This window comes from Phaseolus vulgaris, chromosome 8 (assembly GCF_051622355.1).
Source record: "Phaseolus vulgaris cultivar YP4 chromosome 8, ASM5162235v1, whole genome shotgun sequence".
NCBI classification, from domain to species: Eukaryota; Viridiplantae; Streptophyta; class Magnoliopsida; order Fabales; family Fabaceae; genus Phaseolus; species Phaseolus vulgaris.
The window spans coordinates 526,962-550,732 of NC_143505.1; the positions used below are offsets into that span (position 1 = coordinate 526,962).

The following is a 23,771-nucleotide window of genomic DNA, read 5'->3' on the forward strand; positions in this document are numbered from 1 at the left end:
GCATGCATTTGTTATTACTACATAAAATAAGCTTATATCTGCTTTTCCATGTGCTCATTTCACCTCGTCATTCTTCTGATCAACATCAATTCTTATGTACAATTGCAAACAAAAAGAATGACTAAATAGTAGTTGAGATATATAAAAATAGTACATTGAATTTTATTATTTTTCCTGAAAAAAAATGTTGGCTACTTTTTACGTTTAAACATTAATTTAATTAGTAACTTTTGACTTTGATCTATATAATATGATAATGACCTATATGTTGATCGAAATGCAACTAATCATCCTAAATTATATCTAACCGTCCTAAATTTCATCTCGCAGTGTTCTTGATATTATTTCGGTTAAGAATGCAGTTTTAAAGAAATTTTGGAGTTTGCATTCTTTACTGAAATTTGGAATTTGATCCCCTATTTTATACATAAAATCATATGTGAAAGTACTAATTTATCATAGAAGGGAATCTCCTAGGTAAAAAAAAAAACCATTTACCTTACTAAGTTCGGAATTCTTTTGACATTGTAATGAAATCACTTAATAGAACAATTTCAGAAAAAACCGAAGCAAAACATAATTTCTAGGTCAAGCCACGTAGCTTAACGTTATGAAATACTTTTCAGATTTCCTCTAATTGCAGCTAGGATAGATAAAAAACTTCCACCCCCAACTAGAACCCAGAGAAGCAATGGAAAAACCAAAAAATTGTCAAAATAACATTTATCTGTGAATGTTGCAAAAACTATATTAAACAAAAGAAAAAGGTATCTACTAGTTGACAATCAGTAATATCCTGTAGTTTGATTCATAGCTCAAAAACAAGACAAAATTTGGCAACAGAAAACTATGATATGTCAACCTAGATGGTGACTACTAAAATTCAATCATTCATCTGTAGACGTAGAAGAATGATGAGGGAAAGTTGACCACACATCTTCCCATGTCCTATGGCCTTCAGTTACCTCCTTAACAACAGTGGCAGCTTTTTCCACATCAACACGCACTTGATCCTTGCTGTCCCTCTCCCGAATAGTCACTGATGATGTTGAATCTACTGTGATAGCAAAAGGCACGCCAAGTTCATCTGTTCTTGCATACCGTTTTCCAATTGATGTACCTAAATAACATTTTTAGAAGATATTAACAAGTTGGTAAACAAAAATATAAATTAGTATTTAGGACAAATTTACGAAGAAAAAACTCTTAACAGAGTAGCTAAAGACCAAATTTTCACCCAGCCTAAACCAAAAGCGAAACAACGCAGGTGAGTATGCAAAACCAAATCTGCTCGTCAGCCATACCCAATATGATTTAAAAAAATATTGTTCTTGCCAAGGCATTCAGTTTCAAAGATGTTTTAAGTGGCTAGTATCTCAAAGCTCGTGAGCACGATCCTCGGTTCCTCAATCCTCACTCAAAATGTTGCATTTCTAATTTTGAAAAAGAAAATTGAGTAACACATAGTTTGGCAGCTTATTTAGGGACACAGGGTGTGCCCTAGATCAATTTGGTTGAGTAGCTTTAGAGTTGTTGTAGTACATAGTTTTAAGGTTTATTTGGCTCAAAAACAGATTCGTGAAGCTTAGGAGTTAGCTTCTATTTAGTGGGAGTATATTGTCCCTTTAAGTGGGGATTACCTTAAAAGCCAGGAAGAGAAATTGAGAAGCTTCAATCCAATAAATATGTTCTTTCTCTCTGTTTCTTTGTTTTATTTCACCTTTGTCAGAATGAAGGATCTCTAATCCTCCAGGGCTCCAAATTCTAAAAGGTTATCCACTTTTTATCTTAATTTAACTTCTTCTTTTTATACGTATTTATGCAATCATTGAGTGTAAACTGCAAACCTACAATACTCTAAATTATCAACTTGTAGTATATTTTACATATTAAAGAGAACGTCATCTACATACCTGTAGTGTCAATCTTATGTGAAATTCCTGCAGCGGTTAATGACTTGGAAATGTGTTTAGCAACCTCCTCATACTTCTGATTCTGAACCAGTGGGAAAACTGTACACTTAATTGGAGCAACAAGTGAAGGGAAGCGAAATACATTTAACTGTTCATCACCGGCTTTGCTTGGCCTTGTGTAGAATGTGTGCTCAAAGAGGCAATAAATTATCCGTCCAATTCCAAATGATGGTTCAATAACAGAAGGCGTAAAAACTCGCTGGTGCTCTTTCTTTGTCTCCTTTTGAATGGTCACCATAGTCTTCTTAATAGTCACATTTTTCCCAAGTGTACACACTTGAAAATCCACCTCCCCTTTTGACTCCAGAGCAGCCTTCATATCCAAAGCTTCTTTCTCAGGCATTGCCTGCAGAGAAGATTTGGAAGGTCAAGTAATGCAAACAGCTCTTGAAAAAGACACAACACATGGTACTACAAAACACGCCAAAATATAACAGCATTAATTACCTCAAGTGCTTCAACCACCATCCTCTGGTTCCCCTTGAATGCCAGACCCAACTCTTTCTTCACTGGAGTTATAACCAATTTCTGAAACAATGTGCAAAGCAACTCGATCAATGATCTCCAAAATACTTGTTTAGGGTGGTGCATTAAGTTGAAGAGACCAGTCATGTATATTATTGATAAAAGAAACAACTTGGGTATTAAAATAGTACCTCCACTTCCTTAGGTTCTGCAAATTTTTCTTGAGCCAGTAGTGGAACACCACTTTTATCCTGCAATATCAAATATGGGCATTATGAAAATGAAGAAATTCACACATTATAAAGCAATTATTACTTTTTGTTTCAATAATAAACACATTATACCCCATCAATGTATAGTCATTCCTCAATGTAAATGTAATTTAATTGTAAGTGAAAGTATTATTTTTTAGACAAAATTAAATACTAGTTAGAGCCCAAACACCAAAAACTAAACTTAGAGATGGTCAGGTGGTAAAGAAACAAGCACCGGGAGAGTTTAATAAACGGACAACTTTTTTGCATAACTGGACCAAAATGTCGAGGATGGTAGGTTGAGGAAGTACTTTCTTCAGGGAGGTATATGTATTTTAGGCTATTATATATGATATCTGAACACCATCAACCCTGAATTATAGCAGCAGATAGTATTTAAAGACGACAAAGTAAACACTGTGAACGACAATAACCCAAACCAACAATTTATCAGTTGTAACAAAGAAGCCATTGCACAGAGTTAGAGAGAGTGGTTACTGAGTGAGCACGCAAATCATATGCAGATCTATCAGCAATTCCAACACACTCAATCCAACCATAGGAGCACTCAATCTCGGCATCCCAACAGTCAGCAGCATAGTGGGCCATCTCATTTGCAAGATGTTGCCTAAACCTCAATCGCTCCTTGTCTACACCAAGACGCGTCAAGAAAAGATACACTCTCCCAATGAAATAACCAAGAGTCTCATTATTGACGATACCCTGATGAGAACATGCCATGAAAAAGCAGAATAAGAACAGAAACTCGAAAAACCACCAGGATAACTTCAAACAGGAAACCAAACCAACCTTGGAAACAGCATCACGAAGACAAAACCTCTTGGCAGTCTGTCCAGACATTTGCTGCTCCCTCGGGAACATCAAGAACTCCAAGTCAGCAACCTCATCGTACTTAGGATGAGACTTGTCTTGAGGGTCAACAAAGTGCTCAATCTCTGCCAAAGTGAATTCGCGCACTCTGAGAAGCCCTTGTCGTGGAGATATCTACACACACAAAAACCATATCAACCCCAATTCATTCCACATCCCATAAGAGAAAAGAATTTTACATTGCCACCAGTCGTGCAATTACAAATAGTCATAGTATTAAAGATTATAAATTTCTCCATAAACACTAGCATAAAAATAAAAAATGAAATTAATTTCCCATACACAAAAACTAGTTTCTGGAAAAACCTTATTTATCTTAACTTCCATATTTTCTCCTCTTATATAGTTGCATGGAAAACCTTATCCAAAAGTGTGTAACTTCTTAACTTAGAATGTATTAAAATTAATCTCTTAACAAAAACCAAGTTAAACAAAAGAAACACCAACTTCAAAACACCCTCACCTCATTCCTAAACGCCTGTCCAATCTGCGCAGCAGCAAAAGGCAGCTTGTTCCCATTGTAATAATACAAATCCTTAAAGTTCACAAAGATGCCCTGCGCAGTCTCAGGTCTCATGAACCCAGGGAGCAACCCAGAGGGGCCAATGGAAGTCTGAAACATCAAATTGAAAGGGTAAGGGTCAGAGAGCGCGTTCTTAGTCTCAGGAGCAACAATCCCATACTCCTTAATCTTAGCGCCAAGCTCCTCCGCAGAGAAATCATCCAACATGGCAAGCACGTGCTTCAGCTCCGAAACCTTGTCAGAGGACAAGGTCAGGTCACGCTGAAGCTTCTCGTTGCAGAAATCCTTGAGCAAGTGATCGGCGCGGAAGCACGTGCCGGTCTTCTCGTCCTTCACCATGAGATCGGTGAACTTGTCAACGTGTCCCGAGGCTTTGAGAACGACTTCGGGAGTGACGCAGGGGCAATCCACCTCGAGCATGTTCTCTTCAAGAACGAAGTGCTGCCGCCAGAACGAGAGGACGTTCGATTTCACGGCGCAGCCGGGAGGACCGTAGTCGAAGAGGCCGGCGACGCCGCGGTAGATCTTGAACGACGGAATGTAGAACAGGCGCCGCTCCAGCGTGTTCACCACCGCCTGCCGGAACGCCTCGCGGGTGTCGGAACCGCCGACGAGGGAGCGCTCGATGGAGGTTTTCTCCAGCTTGAGAGCATTTAGGGTTTCGATGGCGGCGTCGATTTCCGACTTGGGGGCTCCCCCAGCCTTTAGCGCGCGGACGGCGTTGCCCTGCGTCTCGACGGCGGCGTGCTTGTCGGCGAGGGATTTGCGGAGGGAGTCATCGGTGGCGGCCATGGAAGAAGATGATAGAGAGGGAGTGAATGTGAGAGTGAGTGGAATTGAAAGTTGAGAAGATATTTTAGGCGAAGAAGATATCGCTATGGCTTTCGCTCTCACTCTCACTAAATGCTTAAGCATAACATTTCTAAGCGACCAAAGAAAATGTTCAGTGGAGAATACCACACAATATAATAGGGTAATGGTTTATCACTCTGGGCCGGGTTATGGAATTTCTTCTTGCACCTTCCATATTTTCTTCTTACGCCTTCACGTATATAGAAACTTTTTAAATTGTATAGACATAAATTGATTTAGAATTACGAAATATTTAAAAATATATAATATATCTTTACTTCATTCAAAAATATATTTGGATGTTCTTTTTCCTTCATCTTCTCAGAGGATTCTTTCATAAAAATTTGTGATGTTTTTATAAATCTTAGTCAAGATTTGTTTGTTGTTGAAGTACATTATATATAATAGCTTTGCCTCTTGAGCAAGGTGGGTTATTAATGGAGTATAGAATTTTTATGGTAACATGGAGCATAGCACTTGCTATCTGATTTCTTATTACATTAATCGAGAAAAAAATCAGTCACGTGCATAAAAAAGTGACAGTCTTTTTTTTTATATCTCCTCTATTTTCCTCTCAAATAAACAACAGTCTTGAGAAAATAAACATATAAATTGAAAAAAGAGGATGATTCCGACATTGACATGAAATAAATTAATTTTGTGAAATATTCCAATTCAAATTAATAATAAATATATTTTCACCCTAAGTAGGTGTTACTTTCTTTTCTATCTACATTAATTTGATGAACCTAAGCAGGCTTCACCAGTGAAAGTACACCTTAGCGAAGATGGTAGTAAAATAATATTCAATGAGTTCTTTAATACATTTCATTATTTTATATTTAAAACTACAGTTAAGAAAGTACTTATTAATAATATTATATTAAAAAAGTAATTTAAATTTAATTGCTTTAATCAAGTTAAAGATTTTGTTAACAAATATAAATAATATATATATATATGTATCTTTTATCTTGATAATCAATAAATTTCCATTTCTTTCAATTTTTTAACACTTACTATCTTTATAATTTGAAAACGTACTACATAAATCCCTTTTATATTACACTGATTCTACCTAATTGAAAAATATTTTATCGTAGTGATTGCTGTAATAGATATAAAAAAAAAATCGAGTTTGTCTAATTTTACAAAAACTAGAGAGATAATTGATGTATAAATAAATAGAACTTAAAAATATTAATGTAATTAAATACAAACAAAAATTAACTTAAGTTGAAAGGTAATTGAATTTATTTGCTATAAAAGAAAGTATAGTTATTTAACTCAACGGTGGTCTGCAAGTGATTCGGGAGCATGAAGAGAGAAGCATTAAATGCAAAAATGAATTTGAAGATTCATATAACAGCAACAATAAAAAATTTATAAATGACTAAACCAGCAAGCCACATTCACCTGATGAATAAAACACATACAGAAGCACTGAAACATTGTAAATTCCAAGCGCAACTCACTTGAAATTATGAAATTCATTAATACAATCCTACTATGGCAAGCCACATTGGATCTATATTAATTTAGGGTAATACATATCCCATCAACTACCACATCAATACTCTCATGGCCTATTCACCTGGTTGCTTCGTTGTCTCCTTGATCTCATCCCCAGCATCGTCCTGAATATTAAAGGCGATTCAAGTCAAAAACTCGAACGAATACAATCTCAAATCGATGAGAAAAAAGAGGCAACTCAAAAATATTCTATATATCTAGCAAGCTATCAACGACAACAGAAAGCTGGTCAGTGCAGTCTATTTTAACTGTGTCATTATTTGAGTATGAGGATAACATTTAACTAGTCTATTAACAGCAACACAAAAATATGCTTCAACGGAGAAGGTACTTAGTATTTGGACTTCGACAGCTAGAATAATGTAAAACCAAACAAGTTTAAATTAGTTTTCAACTTTCCTATGCTGGGTTCTTACAAATGAAAGGTTTATGTTGTTGTTCAGCTTATTAAAGAACTATATACCATGGTTTGTTCTACTCTAAAGTCTACAGTTAAATGCAAAACAAGAAATATTTAGTACCGTGATGTCTGATGTCCACAAAGTCAGATTGTCACGGAGAAGTTGCATGATCAATGTGCTGTCTTTGTATGACTCTTCACCCAATGTGTCGAGCTCGGAAATTGCCTCGTCAAATGCCTGCCATAGTAAGCATTTTCCCAGATCACCAAAGAGAAAGCATAATTGAGGAATGCAGCGCGTGAAGGAAAAAAAATATATCAGAGCATCCATACACGTCATATAACATGAAATGGGACATAATACATTAATATTGTCAGACAAGGAAAAAGTAGATTCTAAGGAGTGAACACATTATTTAAATCAGTATAACATTGGTAAATTCAGACCCCTTGAAAGAGCTAAATTCTAAGATCTTCGAAAAAAATACACGAGTGCATTTGATACTATATATTCTATGAATTCATCTACCGCGACTTTTGTCATAAGCACTTTAAACTAGCTCTGCTCAAAAACAGAATTTTCAAAGTAAAACAAAGTGAGTGGACACAACAGATTCCGGCGAAGCTCGATAAAGAGGAACTTGAGCACCAGCTGATAGAAAAACTCAGACTAACCAACAAACAATCAGCAAAGACTGAGGTCCATACACTAACCCAAACAATTTCTTAATCAACAAATGAGACATACCAGCAACAGCAAGAAATTGAAAACACCATTAAAAGGCTTTAGATATACCTGCTTGGCAAGATTACAAGCACGATCTGGTGAGTTAAGGATTTCATAATAGAACACTGAAAAGTTGAGAGCAAGTCCAAGCCTAATAGGGTGGGTGGGGGCCAGGTCAGCAAGAGCAATATCCTGCATCAAAAAACGCAACTTTTCAGTTCAGAAACTAGTAGCTAGTAAGTACTAACAACTAGCATTCCATAAGATAAACAATATATGTTACCTGAGCGGATTTGTAAGCAAGCAAAGTACTTTCTGCAGCATCTTTCCTCTCTGTCCCAGTCTTAAACTCAGCAAGGTACCTGTGGTAATCACCCTTCATTTTGAGGTAAAAGACTTTACTTTCGGGAGATGCAGCAGAAGGGATGAGGTTGGACTCGAGGAGGTTCAAAATCCCATCACAGATCTTGCTGAGCTCGGTCTCAATCTTTCCCCTGTACTCCTTTATAATAGCAACGTGGTCCTCATTGCCTCTGCTCTCCTCCTTCTGCTCGATGGAGGATATGATCCTCCACGAAGCCCTCCTCGCCCCAATCACGTTCTTGTATGCCACAGAGAGAAGATTCCTCTCCTCCACAGTCAACTCCTCAACCTCCACAGTCTTCGCAACCTTCTCCATGAACTCAACCATCTCCTCGTACCGCTCAGCCTGCTCGGCCAACTTCGCCATGTAAACGTTCTCCTCCCGAGAAGAATCTGCCATTTCTCTGATTCGCGAACTTCACGTAATCCTGCAATGCAATCACATCGTAGTTAAAATGAATTCATTCAAGATCTAAAAATAATTCAAGTTTTAACAATTTTGAATAGTTTAATAAACAAAACTACACTCAATTTTAAAATTATTAATTTATTTTAGAATAAAAAAAGAAGAATCGGTTTCACTACAACTCGACACACAAAACGATCCGTTTCTCAGTTTAAACTTGTTTTCCCTCGTACGAAGAGAAAATTGGTCAACAACACGATATGCAGAAACAAAAATCTAGGAGGCATAATCGGAATCGGAAGGAAAAATGAAAATAAAGAAAATTAGAAGTGAGTGGTGAGAATGAAAACCTAGAAATAGAAGATGCAGATCTGGATGATGAAACCTAGGAGAAACAAAATAGAGAAAAGAATGCGCGGAATGAAACCCTAAAAAAGAGATGAAAGTGCGATGATGAGGTAAGAGAGAGTGGAGAACGAACCTGAAGCAGAGAGAGAGAGAATGAAAATGAATAAAGGGAGAAAAACACGAGAAATGAAGGCGTTGATATAGGAGAGGATAATCCAATGAAAATGTGACACGTGGCGGATGGCGGAGATTCCGTGAGAAGTGGGAAACGTTGGTTGACCGGTGTTGAGGAATGTGAATGTGTAGTGTAGCAGTCGGGTCAGTAGGGTTGTCTCTGTGCTTTTATACAACAATTTTATAAAAAAATATATATTTTAAAAAAATTATACGTTTTAGTTTATGAATGAAAAATTATTTTTTATTTTTTATAATTTGATTATACAATTTTTATTAAGTGTACTCGAACTGGGTTTTGGGTTTGGGGACTGGGAGAACTATTGTCTCCAGGTGTCACTCGGTCGATCGTGTCTCACGTTCTTTCTATCTTCTTCGTCGAACGGCTCCTCAGACTGGTGGGGTACCTGCAAATGGTACTCCGACACTCAAGTCAATGGGATGTCGTATTCGGCGCTCAAGTCAGTGAGATGTCGTATTCGGCTGGTTAGAATACTGTAGATAATGACGTAACTTCTTTCTTGGAATGCGTGACATTTATATTACCTTGATGGACCCTTGCTGTTGGGCCGGATTAGAGGGTTGTTTAGCGATTAGGATTGAATTAGGTCGTTTCCTAACCATGGGTTAGCCTTTACTAATCGGGTCAACCTTTGACTTGAACATCTTATGTCGGTCGACCACATATGCCACTTGGTCGACCTCGTACCTTAAGGTGTGATGGTTGCGTGAGTTGACCGGGTCAACCCCAGTACATTAAGATTTAATATTTTTATTAAGATTTTGATTAAAATTAGTGATGAAATATTGTTATTTAGATTGAAGTGGGCCCATCTTGGCCTCGCAACTCACGGTAACATTGAGCATTCATCATGTTTTGTTTTTTCTTCGTCAACTTTTAATCTGTGTTCCGTGCTTTCACTGGACCCCAAACAAGCCACTAGTTACTGCTTATAAAACCGATGCATATCTCTACACGATGCCAAATATTATTTATTATTATTATTATAGGAACGAAGGTTAGAGGTTTTAGTACCCGAGATGACTAAATTGTTAAAACTTAGCAAAAGATTAATCAGTTTAAAATAGTAATTAAATATGTTTTTAATTATGATTTAAACGTTAAATTCTATCTATAATAATATATAAATAGTCACTCACTTTTTAAGAAAAAAATAAATTATCATATATTAATTGTATCAAACATTGAATATAAAAATCTTACTTGAACATCAGAATATCTTTACAGATACCATTAAGATAGTAAAGCGACCAAATCAAGATAGGAGATAATAGTTCTCTGAGTCTTGATCCGTAATTTGGATTCTGATTTACATAAAAATGATAATTTAATGAAATATTTCTTAGGAGTTGTTGTAGAGTAAAATAACAAGAGTGATTCTAAAATGAGACAATATTGTTCTCGCTAAATTGATTTTCCAGTTGTTTATTCAGTAAACATTATAGTCAATGAACAAGAACAAAAGTAAGAATTTTGTAGTAGAAACTCTGTAATTCTCTCTCTCTATTTTTTTATCTTTTTTTTTTAACTTATAATGCGACATTGTTTATATCGGTTGAGGATAGTTAAGTTAAATGTAAATAAGTTGGTATGGTTGAAATATATGAAATAAAATTAAAATTAAAGATAGTTATTAGAATAAATGTGTAGAAATAAGTAAGAAATAAGAGATTATGTTTTACAATTTTTTAAAGTTATTTAAGATAATAAATATGTGGAGTAATGTGTGAAACCTAATTGGTTTGGTTGATGTGACTAGACATGTCCTACCTAACGAGTGTACCATTGTGGATTGCTCACAGAACTTTACTTCATTTTCACCGTCACTTCAGAATTTTGTCAACTTGTTTAGGTTTAGTTAATGCTTTTCATAAATACACGGAAATGGTTTCAGATTATTTTAGTGTTCATTGTATTAATTGTTGAATTGTCATGTTTATGAGCTACTTATTTGAGTGGTTGAGCCTTCAATGGTCTAAGGCTCCTTAGATTTACTTTTGATAGGAGACTAGATGAAGCTCACTGGTCAATAGATGAAAGTAGAAGTACTTTACCAACACTTTAATGCTCTGTTTCTAAAAAGACAGAATTTTTTTTTTTTTTCTAGTCATTTAGACGGATGAAAAGGCGAAGAAAGTTGAATGAGGGTATAAGGTATCTCCTCATAGTTGAGAAGAGAAGAAAGTGGAACCCAATAGAGAAAAGCTAAGTAAGATTTTTTTAGTTTCCATTTTTGTCCCAAATAAATGTTTTTGTCCAATGTAATATTTGAATTGAAAATATTTTCAAAAATAATTTTCTTATATTAATAATAATAAAAACCATCAGTAATATTACTTTTCTTATATAAAAAAATATGTACTTAATATATATATATAACATAATGTAATATAAATTAAATAACTATAATTATTTAGATTAATATATATATATATAACATAATGTAATTTAGATTAATAAAATAAAAATAATATGATTTTATTTAAATTTTTAATTTTATTTCTTTATTTTAATTTTACATTTTTTATTTTTATTTATAATTGTAATTTTATATTAATCAACTAAAATAAGCACAAAATTAATTATTATTATTTTTTCTTTTTTATACACAAGGGTAAATTTATAATTTTGTAATTCACACTATTAAAAATAATTCAAAATACTCTTACAACCATTTCATCACTCACAAACTTCAATAAACTTTCTTCACAAATCCACTTTAACATACCTTAATCCAAATAACCTCACTTTCTTCACACTTTCCTCTTAAATCACTACAAATCCACTTCCTCAAATCCCAAGAGAATGATAATATATGAAAAAAGAAAAAAAAAATATACATATGTTATAAGTAATGATATTTTCACATATTTTTATTATTGTGATGGGCTACTATATATGTTATATTTATAGATAGTGATATCTTGAAATCAGTTATATACATATATGTTATATTTATGAATAATGATATATTGATACTAGTTTTATACATGGTGGTCGAGGGTTGTATATGCTATATTTATGAATAATGATAACTTAACATCAATTTCATACATAGTGGTCGACTATTACAATGTTATATTTATAGGTAATGATATATTAATACCAATTTTATACATAATATCGACTACTATATACTTTATATTTATGGATAATGATATTTTGATATCAGTCCATATATAGTGATATAGTGATTGACTGATATATTTATGAATAATGATAATCAGCAATCAATAAACTAAATAAAAAAGGAAACACAAGGGTATTTCAACTCAAACAACTTCTCTAAGCATCCAGCTAGTGCAAATTTCACAAAACAAAGCAAAAATATCCACTGATAAGCAAGAAACGCTAAACGACTTCACACAAGAAAGGAGAAAAACCCCTCTCATACAAAAGGCATAAGGGAATAAACTAAGGCCAAACCGTAGTTCAAGTGCATCCAAAATACTAAACCAAATATGTTTAAAACATCAATCTTCAGCTAGCCATACTGAAAAAATCATCCATGGGCAACACGAATGACTTGCTTGCCAACGTTCTTGCCATGGAAAAGTCCAACGAAAGCAGCTGGAGCACTTTCCAAGCCTTCATTCATGTCTTCAATATACACAATCTTTCCCTGCTTATAGTAATTTGAGACATCTTCCAAAAAGCGCGGGTATAGATTCAAGTAATCACTTTGCAGAAAACCCTGCATTCTGATGCGCCTTGAAATGAGGTTGAATAAATTGTATATTCCAATGGGCTTGGAAGGGTTTTGCTGAGATACCATCCCACAAACTGCAATTCTACCATGAATCTTCATGTTAAGGAGTGCAGCATCAAGCATGTTCCCACCCACATTGTCAAAGTAGATGTCAATGCCATGTGGAAAATACCTGTCATGTAAGCCAGGAAAAATTGTGTTTGTGACTGGAGTTTTGAATGTCAAAGTCATGAAGGATAACTAACCAGTGAGAAGTAGAAATAGTTGTAAACTTATTTCTCAAGAACACTTTTAGAAAAACCATTTTGTTTCCATAGACAATAGCTAACAATTCAATTGTTCACAAACCTTTGTAGAGCCGCATTCAAGTCTAATTCTTCTTTGTAGTTAAAAGCTTCATCGAAGCCAAGCTTATTCTTTAGAAGGTCAACCTAACACAACAAATTCAATGAGAAAATTAACAAAGTACTAGGTTCAAGTATCTGTGTGTGCATTCATGTGTCTAAATGTCAATACTTCATCTATTTTTATATGTTGGGAATCCCTCCTTATTCTAATGGCGACCATAACCAATGAATCTTGATAACTGATCCATTGAATAATGGTAATTCCAAAAGTCTTGGAATTATAACTCTTTTTTGAAAATGTGATGAACTTTAATTACCCACTATGTCTTTATGTGATAAACTTTCCTCTCATTCTCTATATAAAGAGAACTTGTGAGGAAGAGAAAAACAAACAAGTGAGAAAACAACCTAGAGAGTTGATATCCACCATAGTGTGAGATTAGAAATCCTAGTGAAAGGTTAGAGAGAAGTTGTATTTCATCATTCTTGGGTGAGATTGAGTGTTTTCTCACAGAGTGAGATAAACAAATATTGTAATCCTACTTTCATAGTGAAAACATTTTCATATTGAAGAAGTTTGCAACCTTAAAAATTATCAGTGTCATTATTCTATTTGCTCTATTTTCTATTATTTGTTTATTGCTTGCGTAAGTGTTCATTTTTTATCTACACCAAAGAGAGAGAATTAATTCTGATTTTCCTAACAATATACAGAAAAAGGAACAACTAATTCAAGCATTCAGTTTTACTTTCGGCAATCATTAGTGAAGCTGACCTTTTCCTTTGATCCAGCACTTCCAACAACATAGCAACCTTGTAACTTGGCAAGTTGCCCTACAAGCTGACCTACAGCACCAGATGCTGCAGATACAAAAACATATTCTCCTTTGCTTGGGCTGCAAACCTCAAAAAATCCCGCATAGGCAGTAAAACCTGGCATTCCTATAAAATTAAAGAAAAAATGAATGGCTAATTATTTATCAAACTAGACCACCAGTAGAAGACTGGAAGTGATTTCATTTCCATACGTAAGTCAAATAAAGAAAAACACAGAGGCTGAATGTTGAAAGGATTTGCAAGGTCAAAACAACTGTGCCATAAAAGACATGATTGCATAAAATATAACAAAGGAACTCTCTAATATTAGAGGATTCCCTCCAACCAGATGAGACGAAAATAATGAATGAGCTCAAAATGGTGCAATCCTACATTATCAATTAGTGACTATAATGTTCAACAACAGAGTGAATCTATAGGCAAAAAAAAAAAACTATCAACACTTCCAGCAAACTAAAATCCAAATCTGGTGGCACTCGGTTATGAATCAGGGCGATGTTGGGCCAAAATTCCGAAAAAAGGGAAGTTACACATAGCAGTGCATTCTATTCTGTCATAATACATATAGGAGCCATACACAATCTATTCTGCTCGGATTGTTAAAGGGTGCATTAATTCTCCCCTAAAGTTGATAGGTGAATTAAGTCACAGTCCAATAGTAGTGTTTAGACTCTTATACTCTTAGTTTAGACTGATATACTCTTAATTAGAAAGAGAAATATTTGCGCTCATAGTATTAGCTATAGATAACAATGTACTCATAAATCATATGAGTAAGCACAAGCAAAGATACCAATACCAAACGTGATTGACATTTGGATACAACAAACTTGTATAAAATTATAAGATATAAATCCAAATAGGAGACAAAAGAAAGAAAAAAGCATGTGTTGGAAAGTCGATAGTAATAATTGAGGGGAGTGGCATACCAAGAAGACCGACATGGAAAGAGAGAGGAATGCGGTCATCAGGTTCAATTTTTCTGAGCTGGTCTGTTCTTTTGATGAGGCTATACTCTTCCCAGCCAGTGAACCCGGTAATGAAATCACCAGGCTTGTAATTTGGATTATCAGAGTGTATAACTTTCGACACACCAAATCCTTCAAGTGCCTTCATCAAAATACACAGGAAATCAGTTATTTAATGTAACAAGCTTAATTCAACCTCATAAAACCATCTTTATAAAATGAGATTTGCTTCTACGTGTAATCTCTACTCGTAAGTGGTTTTTAACTTGACCATAAAACTGATTTATAAGATAAAATTTGCACGTATTTATAAACTATTAAATGTTTTAATATCTAGTCGATGCAGAATCTTTTACCACGAGTGATTTGTAACATGACTATAAAACCGACTTATAAGATGAGTTTTGCATTCACTTATAGACTATTAAATGTAGTAATATCAAATAATGTGTTGTGTAACAGTGAATGGTTTGAAACCTGGCCAGGGACAAAAGCAGGGATATAAGATACGTGGAAATGACGCATGCAACCGCGCATGTAAGGATCGCAAGAGAGGTAAAGGTTTTTGACGAGAATTGCTGCGGAGCCTTGCGGCGGAGGGTTGAGCTCGAGATTTGAAAGCTTGAGCTCCATATCTGTTTCTTTAGGAATATCATCTATGTAGCCTTTGAATATGACCTTCTTGTTCTGCACTACTTCTTCTGCCATGGTGGGAGAAGATTCAATTCAAATGAGGAGAAGAGAACTACTACTACAGGTTCTTCTTCGGTCAAAGTTCAACAATGAATAAACAAAGTGTGCACCTAATGACCTCATTCTCCAACTATTTAAATTTTAATGCCGCGGTACACCCTCTTTACTTCTTCCAACCGCCAACTATGTAGCACAGTACAGGAAATAATAAAGAGCAAACAATATTTCTTAACTCTCTCATCAACCTGCCATCTTTCAGCAGCATTCATGGTCTCTCTCTGTTCCACATTTGAGTGGAAAAAAACTGGGAGAAGAAAACATTGACTTCATTAGTGTACTACCGACCGAAGGCCGACTAGACGACAAAACCGACTAGACGACAATATACAAAGTTAAACTTGTAATTAGGTAAGTCAACTTAGGTGATAAGCACGGTTAAAGCACAATTGCGCCTTCGTTTGGACCTTAAAACAGACCCATAACAGCCATAGCCCATTTAGAGCAGTATAAATAGGAGAATAGGCACAACACCCAAGGTAACTATTCACTCTCCACTCTTCTGGTACTTAGCTCTCGGTCTGACTTGATCGTCGGAGTGTCTTCACAGGTACCCCATCGTGCCCAAATCAAGAGACTCCGGTTGGAAGAAGACTAGCCGAAAGACCTGAAAGACGAGAAGATCAACACAAAAGGAAGTGTTCTTCAGGATTTAGGTCTTGTAGGAACAATTAGTCTTAGAGACATCAACCATAGTTCAGATAGGCCAAATATCTGAGAGTGAAAATCACACAATGTATATATACATCATTGACTAACACTGCTTAGATGGGTTGAAATTATTAAATTTACCATTACAAAGTTTGTATAGTTGAAATAAATAGAAAAATAGATTTCCCTTTATTAATACATATAACCTTGGTTTGTTCTAGGTAAAAACCGGTCTTTCTAGAAAGAAAATAAATCTTAAATTCATTCTGAAACTGAATATTTTCTACAGAAATTCTCTTATTTTCTTTTGAATTCCAATTGCTTCTCTTGATGTCAAAAAGAGAATACCTACAAAGATAGTCTCAGACTTAAGTCACATGAGACTAGTGAAGTGGTCAGAATAACATTAACTTTCACTATAAAAGTTTCTTCAGATAATAAATATGTGGAGTAATGTGTGAAACCTAATTGGTTTGGTTGATGTGACTAGACATGTCCCACCTAAGGGGTGTACCATTGTGGATGGTCATAGAACTTTACTTCATTTTCACCGTACTTCAGAATTTTGTCAACTTGTTTAGGTTTTGTTAATGCTTTTCATAAGTACACGGAAATGCTTTCAGATTATTTTAGTTTCCATTGTTAATTGTTGAATTGTCATGTTTATGAGCTACTTATTTGAGTGGTTGAGCCTTCAATGGTCTAAGGCTCCTTAGATTTACTTTTGATAGGAGACGTGGATGAATCTGACTGGTGAAGAGATGAAAGTAAAAGTACTTTACAAACACTACAATTGAATGATAGTATATGAAAAAAGAAAATAAAAATAAATATATATATATATATATATTTTTTTTATAATTATGGACAATCATATTTTGACACATGGTGATTCACTACTATATATGTTATATTTATAAATAATATCTGACAATCAATTATATATATATATATATATATATATTATATTTATAGATAATGATATACTGACATTAATCAACACTTGTATATGATATATTTATGGATAATGATATATTTGACACCAGTTATATACATATATGTTATATTTATAGATAACGATATATTGACACTAATTCCATACATGATGGTCAATTGTTGTATATGCTATATTTATGGACAATAATATATTGACATTAGTTTCATATATGGTGGTCAACTACTATATATGTTATATTTATAGATAATGATATTTTGACATCAGTTTCATACATAGTAGTCAATTATTATATTTGCTATATATATGAATAATGATATTTTGACACCAGTCCATATAAGATCGTTGATTGCTATATATTATATTTATGAATAATGATATCTTGACACAAGTTTCACCCGCTTGATACCAAAAAAATTATTATTTTATTATTATATAATATTGTATTAAAAAAATGGTTTTAGAATAATTATTTTTTACTATAAGAGTATCATAGAAACTTTATACACTTAAGTTAAGTTAGTAGGTCTTCCTACACTTTATTTAGCATAGCAAGCATTAAAAGGAATATAAATAACCTACCCTTATTTCTTGTCTCATTTACCATTCTCCAATAGAAAAATAACGACAGTTTGAAAACTAATAGGAAAACTTTATCTCTCATTTGACATTTTCTTATTGCTTTAGGGCTACTTTTCCACTGGAAGGGAACACAATTACACAAAGAGAATTTCTTCTCCACCATATCAATTTTAACCTGCAATTAAAATCCTGAACAATAAATAAAATTAAAAAATAAAAGAATACATTCCAAAAAAAAAAATCTGAAACACAAAATTAAAAATGTATTCCACATAAAAATTTATAGAATTTAAAAATGTGTATCAGAAATCGAAATTGGGTGCTTGATATGGTGCAGGGAGAAATTGCTTTACACAAGTATCACATGTAATTTGAATATGTTGAATGGGTTTATCCAAAATGAATCTTCCTAACAAGTGCGATGAGGAAGCTCTCAGCATCTTGTGTCAACCCTATAAATTTTTGCATTCTAAAAATATTTTTTTTAATATTCTAGATTATATAAAATTCTAAATTCGTAATTAACTTACAAATTATGTAATCTGGAAGTCATTTGTAATTAGTTTTTAGATTATGTAATCCAGAAATCTTTTTTATACATGAGATTAGCTTTCAGATTATATAATCCAGAAATATTTTTTTAGATGTGTGATTAATTTCTGAATTATACAATCCGAAAGTCTTTTCTGAATATGAGATTAACTTGGAATTTGTAATTTGGAAGTTTTTTTTTTCAAATGCATAATTAGTTTCCGAAGTACATAATTCAGAAATCTTTTCTAGATATGAGATTAACTTCCGAATTATATAATCCAAAATATATCCAGATTACATAATTTATAGGCTTATCACAAATCCAAAAAATATCTTCAAATTTTATAAATCTAAATAACACTTCCGAATCTGAAAACATCTTCTTTATGTATGGAATGACACAAAAAAGGATAAAAAAAGTATTTTTACATTTAGTATGAAAGTAGAGGAAAGGTAGAGGAAGAAGCAGTCGTCATATGCTATTCCATGAGCCCACATTCCCAGTCTTAACAGTTATGCTGAAGTTTTCTAATTTCAACTGATCATGAAACTCAAATAGAGAACATGGCTTGAATTTCGTAGCTCTATACCTCTCAGCTATTTCTTTCACAGTTACAATTATCTTCTTTGTAGTTTTATTTAACCACACCAGATGCAATGCTAGCTTTGTCTCAAGCGAGGAGAATAAGTGAGAGCATGAAGGTATCTACTGTTGATTATCTTATTTTAAACATATTTTCATTTTAGAAGAGCCAAATACCCAAAACAGCTACTTTATCTTCTAGGCAAGAAAAAAAAAAAAAATATGAAAGGGTACATATATCCCTTAGCCTTCCCCAAACAGACCAGTAGCCTCCAATAAACAACTAAAAAACACACCTGTCAAATCCCAAAACCAGCTATAATGCTAACCAACAAAGAAAACATCAAATAATCAGTCTCATACAAACCAAAGGATTTGCACAAGTTAGAATAAGAGAAAAAAGATGAGCATGACTTGAAACTAATCCAAGAGCAAAAATTTAATTGAAACAGGGTGAACAATTCAAATCAACCACGCCCCGTAAAAAATACATTATTCTTTAACTTTATCTTTTAGATAAAGTAGGCATGTCATAAAGTTCACATTTTCTCCTAACGGCAGAAGGTGATAAAGTAAGGCCAAACCCAGTTCAAGTGCATCCAAAAAACTAAACCAAATATGTTTAAAACATCAATCTTCAGCTAGCCATACTGAAAAAATCATTCATGGGCAACACGAATGACTTGCTTACCAACGTTCTTGCCATGGAAAAGTCCAACGAAAGCAGCTGGAGCACTTTCCAAGCCTTCATTCATGTCTTCAATATACACAATCTTTCCCTGCTTATAGTAATTTGAGACATCTTCCAAAAAGCGGGGGTATAGATTCAAGTAATCACTTTGTAGAAAACCCTGCATTCTGATGCGCCTTGAAATGAGGTTGAATAAATTGTATATTCCAATGGGCTTGGAAGGGCTTTGCTGAGATACCATCCCACAAACTGCAATTCTACCATGAATCTTCATGTTAAGGAGTGCAGCATCAAGCATGTCCCCACCCACATTGTCAAAGTAGATGTCAATGCCATGTGGAAAATACCTGTCATGTAAGCCAGGAAAAATTGTGTTTGTGACTGGAGTTTTGAATGTCAAAGTCATGAAGGATAACTAACCAGTGAGAAGTAGAAATAGTTGTAAACTTATTTCTCAAGAACACTTTTAGAAAAACCATTTTGTTTCCATAGACAATAGCTAACAATTCAATTGTTCACAAACCTTTGTAGAGCCGCATTCAAGTCTAATTCTTCTTTGTAGTTAAAAGCTTCATCGAAGCCAAGCTTATTCTTTAGAAGGTCAACCTAACACAACAAATTCAATGAGAAAATTAACAAAGTACTAGGTTCAAGTATCTGTGTGTGCATCCATGTGTCTAAATGTCAATATCTCGGTTTTTATTTCTTGAGTTGAGGAAGTTTTCCATGGTTAAAAATTCTTGGTGTCATTATTCTATTTGCTCTATTTTCTATTATTTGCTTGTCCATTTTGTATCTACACCAAAAAGAGAGAATTACTTCTGATTTTTCCAACAGTATACATGAAGGAACAACTAATTCAAGCATTCAGTTTTACTTTTGGCAATCATTAGTGAAGCTGACCTTTTCCTTTGATCCAGCACTTCCAACAACATAGCAACCGTGCAACTTGGCAAGTTGGCCTACAAGTTGACCTACAGCACCAGATGCTGCAGATACAAAAACATATTCTCCTTTGCTTGGGCTGCAAACCTCAAAAAATCCCGCATAGGCAGTAAAACCTGGCATTCCTATAAAATTAAAGAAAAAATGAATGGCTAATTATTTATCAAACTAGACCACCAGTAGAAGAATGGAAAGTGATTTCACTTCCATACGTAAGTCAAAAAAAAGAAAAACACAGAGGCTGAATGTTGAAAGGATTTGCAAGGTCAAAACAACTGTGCCATAGAAGACATGATTGAATAAAATATAAACAAAGGAACTCTCTAAAATTAGAGGATTCCCTCCAACCTGAGGAGACGAAAATAATGAATAAGCTCAAAATGGTGCAATCCTACATTATCAATTAGTGACCATAATGTTCAACAACAGAGTGAATCTATAGGCAAAAAAAAAAATACTATCAACACTTTCAGCAAACTAAAATCCAAATCTGGTGGCACTCGGTTATGAATCAGGGCGATGTTGGGCTAAAAATCCGGAAAAAGGGAAGTTACACATAGCAGGGTATTCTATTATGTTATAATACATATAAGAGCCACACACAGATAAAGGAAGGAAGCTACTTATTTAGGCAAGGTGGAGTGAGGAGAGGGGAGGACCAGTCTGGTTAGTTTTTGGGTTATAGATTGGGCAAAGATGATTTTCCAAGTTCGTGGGTAGAGATTTACCTATTTCTCAGTCTATTTCTTCCACTGTTTCTTCACTTTTTCTAATCAGTAATACTAACATTTTACTTTGGTCTATGATCCTTAAAACTACTGAAGACAACACATAACTGTATATTTCAAAGAATAACACATTGAATTTGAAGACAAATAAAACTAGCACTTGTTTAGTGAATTAAAAGAATCCAACAAAAGTGGTGGATGTTTTTCTCAGTATAGCTGTGAAACAGGTTTCAGAACTTTATTCCTAAACAGACAGATAAAATAAACAATAAGTGTAAGACTCACAGGTCAATGTGGAACTCAAACTAACACTTGAATTCCTAACAATCTCCTCCTGAAGTGTGAGTTTTTTTCACATTAGTATCAAACTTTCAATACAAGGTCCACTTTATATTGCACTCACCAAGACGAACCATCGACACATTGAGGAGATTCGGTGCCAATGAATCATGAAACAACCCATATAAGAGACCATGACACCACCTCCAAATCAAAACCTAAAAACAATAATTTTGTAGGTTTTATTTCCTTGTATACTTGTCATCTTACTCATTGCTACTCAATGTGAGACTCAAACTCACTTGGAATCCTAAGAATCTTTCCTTCAAGTATGAATTCCTTTCACATAGGTACACTTTTCCTCAACCAACAATTATGACTTACATGTACCACTGTTTTACCACAAAGGGACACACTTACTTGAAACCCCTTTCAGAAAGACATTTGATACAAAGAATCTTCAAATCTAGGATTTTTCACGCAATTGTTGAAGAAGAAACTATTGGAAATCACATCAATTATCCTGCGACGTAAGCGAGGTGGACCAAGTAAGAATCAAAGAGAAGAGTACAATTCCTAGTAGGACTATAACGAAGGAGGGGATTGTTACAAGTTACATCAATTATACCATGATCGCGTAGGCTAGATGAGTCAAGTAACAATCGAAGAGTTTGACTACTAGTAGGACAATGATGAAGAAAGAGATTGTTATAGGGTGCATTAATTGTCCCTAAGTGGGTAGGTGAGTCAAGTCACAATAGAATAATAGTGTTTAGACTGCTATACTCTTAACTAGAAACAGAAATATTTGAGCTCATAGTATTAGCTATAGATAATTTACTCATAAATCATATGAGTAAGCACAAGCAAAGATACCAATCCTACCCGTCATTGACATTCAGATACAAATTACAATAAACTTGTAAAATTATAAGATATAAATCCAAATAGCAAACAAAATAAAGAAAAAAGCATGTGTCGGAAAGTCGATAGTAATAATTGAGGGGAGTGACATACCAAGAAGACCGACGTGGAAAGAGAGAGGAATGCGGTCATCAGGCTGAATTTTTCTGAGCTGGTCTGTTCTTTTGATGAGGCTATACTCTTCCCAGCCAGTGAACCCGGTAATGAAATCACCAGGCTTGTAATTTGGATTATCAGAGTGTATAACTTTCGACACACCAAATCCTTCAAGTGCCTTCATCAAAACACACAGGAATCAGTTATTCACTGTATCACATGGCGTCATATTATAACATAATTAAATCATCAGAAGATTTTAAGTCTAATTTTATCTTATAATGTGAGGTTTACATAACTATTAAATGTTGTAATCTCTAGTCGATAAACCCTAAACCCCTAACAGTGAATGATTTGTAACTTGATTTACACTTATTTATAAACTATTAAATGTCCTAAACTCAATGTGTTTTGTAACCTGACTATAAATGAGTTTTGCATCTAATTATAAACTATTAAATGTACTATTCTCTACTAATGTGGAATCTCTAACAGTGAGTGGTTTGTAACCTGGCCAGGGACAAACGGAGGGATATAAGATCCGTGGAAATCACGCATGCGACCGCGCATGTAAGGATCGCAAGAGAGGTAAAGGTTTTTGACGAGAATTGCTGCGGAGCCTTGCGGCGGAGGGTTGAGCTCGAGATTTGAAAGCTTGAGCTCCATATCTGTTTCTTTAGGAATATCATCTATGTAGCCTTTGAATGTGACCTTCTTGTTCTGCACTACTTCTTCTGCCATGGTGGGAGAAGATCCAATTCAAATGAGGAGAAGAGAACTACTACTACTGGTTCTTGGCTCAAAGTTCAACAGTGGAAAATGTTTATTTGAATCATGACGTGTGCACCTAATCACCTCGTTCTCCAAGTAGCTAGATTTGGATGCCGCGGTCTTCTTCATTCTACCTACCACCCTCTTTACTTCTTCCAACCGCCAATTAGCAGAAACACGAATACAAATATTAATACGGAAAAACATATAATCTTTAAAATAAAAAAACATAAATTTATATGATATAAATTAATAATAAAGATTTATGTATATATTATGCCTTAAATAAGTTTAAATAAAAATAATAATTTTTATAACTGATTTAAAGAAATTTGTTCGTTTATTTTTATAATTTCAATAAAAATTAATATAATAAATTTTGAGTTTTAAAAAATTAATATATTTTTAATTGTGATACAATATACTAATCTCATACGCCACTTTAATTGTGATACGATTTATGTACTGTACAAATCTCATACGCCACTCT

At 34.1% G+C, this 23,771-nt stretch overlaps 4 protein-coding genes across 6 annotated transcripts; all 4 read right to left on the bottom strand.

The window, feature by feature from the left end:
- Window positions 1–692: 692 nt before the first annotated feature.
- LOC137823444 (glycyl-tRNA synthetase / glycine-tRNA ligase) lies at window positions 693–5,139 on the bottom strand. The gene is made up of 7 exons (XM_068628581.2): window positions 4,047–5,139; window positions 3,503–3,697; window positions 3,191–3,415; window positions 2,630–2,689; window positions 2,421–2,501; window positions 1,914–2,319; window positions 693–1,120 (listed from the first exon to the last, which is right to left on the bottom strand). The coding sequence occupies exons 1-7, from the start codon at window positions 5,019–5,021 to the stop codon at window positions 888–890; spliced, it is 2,175 nt and encodes a 724-aa protein (XP_068484682.1). The 5' UTR covers window positions 5,022–5,139; the 3' UTR covers window positions 693–887.
- A 1,182-nt stretch (window positions 5,140–6,321) lies between these two features.
- LOC137823445 (14-3-3-like protein A) lies at window positions 6,322–9,051 on the bottom strand. 3 transcript variants are annotated; one of them, XM_068628583.2, is made up of 6 exons: window positions 8,869–8,911; window positions 8,738–8,772; window positions 7,902–8,409; window positions 7,688–7,810; window positions 7,013–7,129; window positions 6,322–6,595 (listed from the first exon to the last, which is right to left on the bottom strand). In XM_068628583.2, exons 3-6 carry the CDS (start codon window positions 8,379–8,381, stop codon window positions 6,545–6,547), a joined length of 771 nt encoding a protein of 256 aa, XP_068484684.1. In that variant the 5' UTR covers window positions 8,382–8,409; window positions 8,738–8,772; window positions 8,869–8,911; the 3' UTR covers window positions 6,322–6,544. The 3 variants fall into 3 exon arrangements, with proteins under 3 accessions (XP_068484684.1, XP_068484683.1, XP_090149678.1); XM_068628582.1 differs by lacking the exon at window positions 8,738–8,772 and having other exon boundaries at window positions 8,869–9,051; XM_090293552.1 differs by lacking the exon at window positions 8,869–8,911 and having other exon boundaries at window positions 8,738–8,800.
- Window positions 9,052–12,196: 3,145 nt separating this feature from the next.
- LOC137825813 (2-alkenal reductase (NADP(+)-dependent)) lies at window positions 12,197–15,666 on the bottom strand. Its single transcript, XM_090293553.1, has 5 exons — window positions 15,270–15,666; window positions 14,754–14,934; window positions 13,763–13,929; window positions 12,989–13,071; window positions 12,197–12,812 (listed from the first exon to the last, which is right to left on the bottom strand). The coding sequence occupies exons 1-5, from the start codon at window positions 15,498–15,500 to the stop codon at window positions 12,434–12,436; spliced, it is 1,041 nt and encodes a 346-aa protein (XP_090149679.1). The 5' UTR covers window positions 15,501–15,666; the 3' UTR covers window positions 12,197–12,433.
- Window positions 15,667–19,261: 3,595 nt separating this feature from the next.
- Window positions 19,262–23,485, bottom strand: LOC150025325 (2-alkenal reductase (NADP(+)-dependent)-like). Its single transcript, XM_090294440.1, has 5 exons — window positions 23,021–23,485; window positions 22,508–22,688; window positions 20,442–20,608; window positions 20,062–20,144; window positions 19,262–19,885 (listed from the first exon to the last, which is right to left on the bottom strand). Exons 1-5 carry the CDS (start codon window positions 23,249–23,251, stop codon window positions 19,507–19,509), a joined length of 1,041 nt encoding a protein of 346 aa, XP_090150566.1. The 5' UTR covers window positions 23,252–23,485; the 3' UTR covers window positions 19,262–19,506.
- Between the last annotated feature and the right edge of the window lie 286 nt (window positions 23,486–23,771).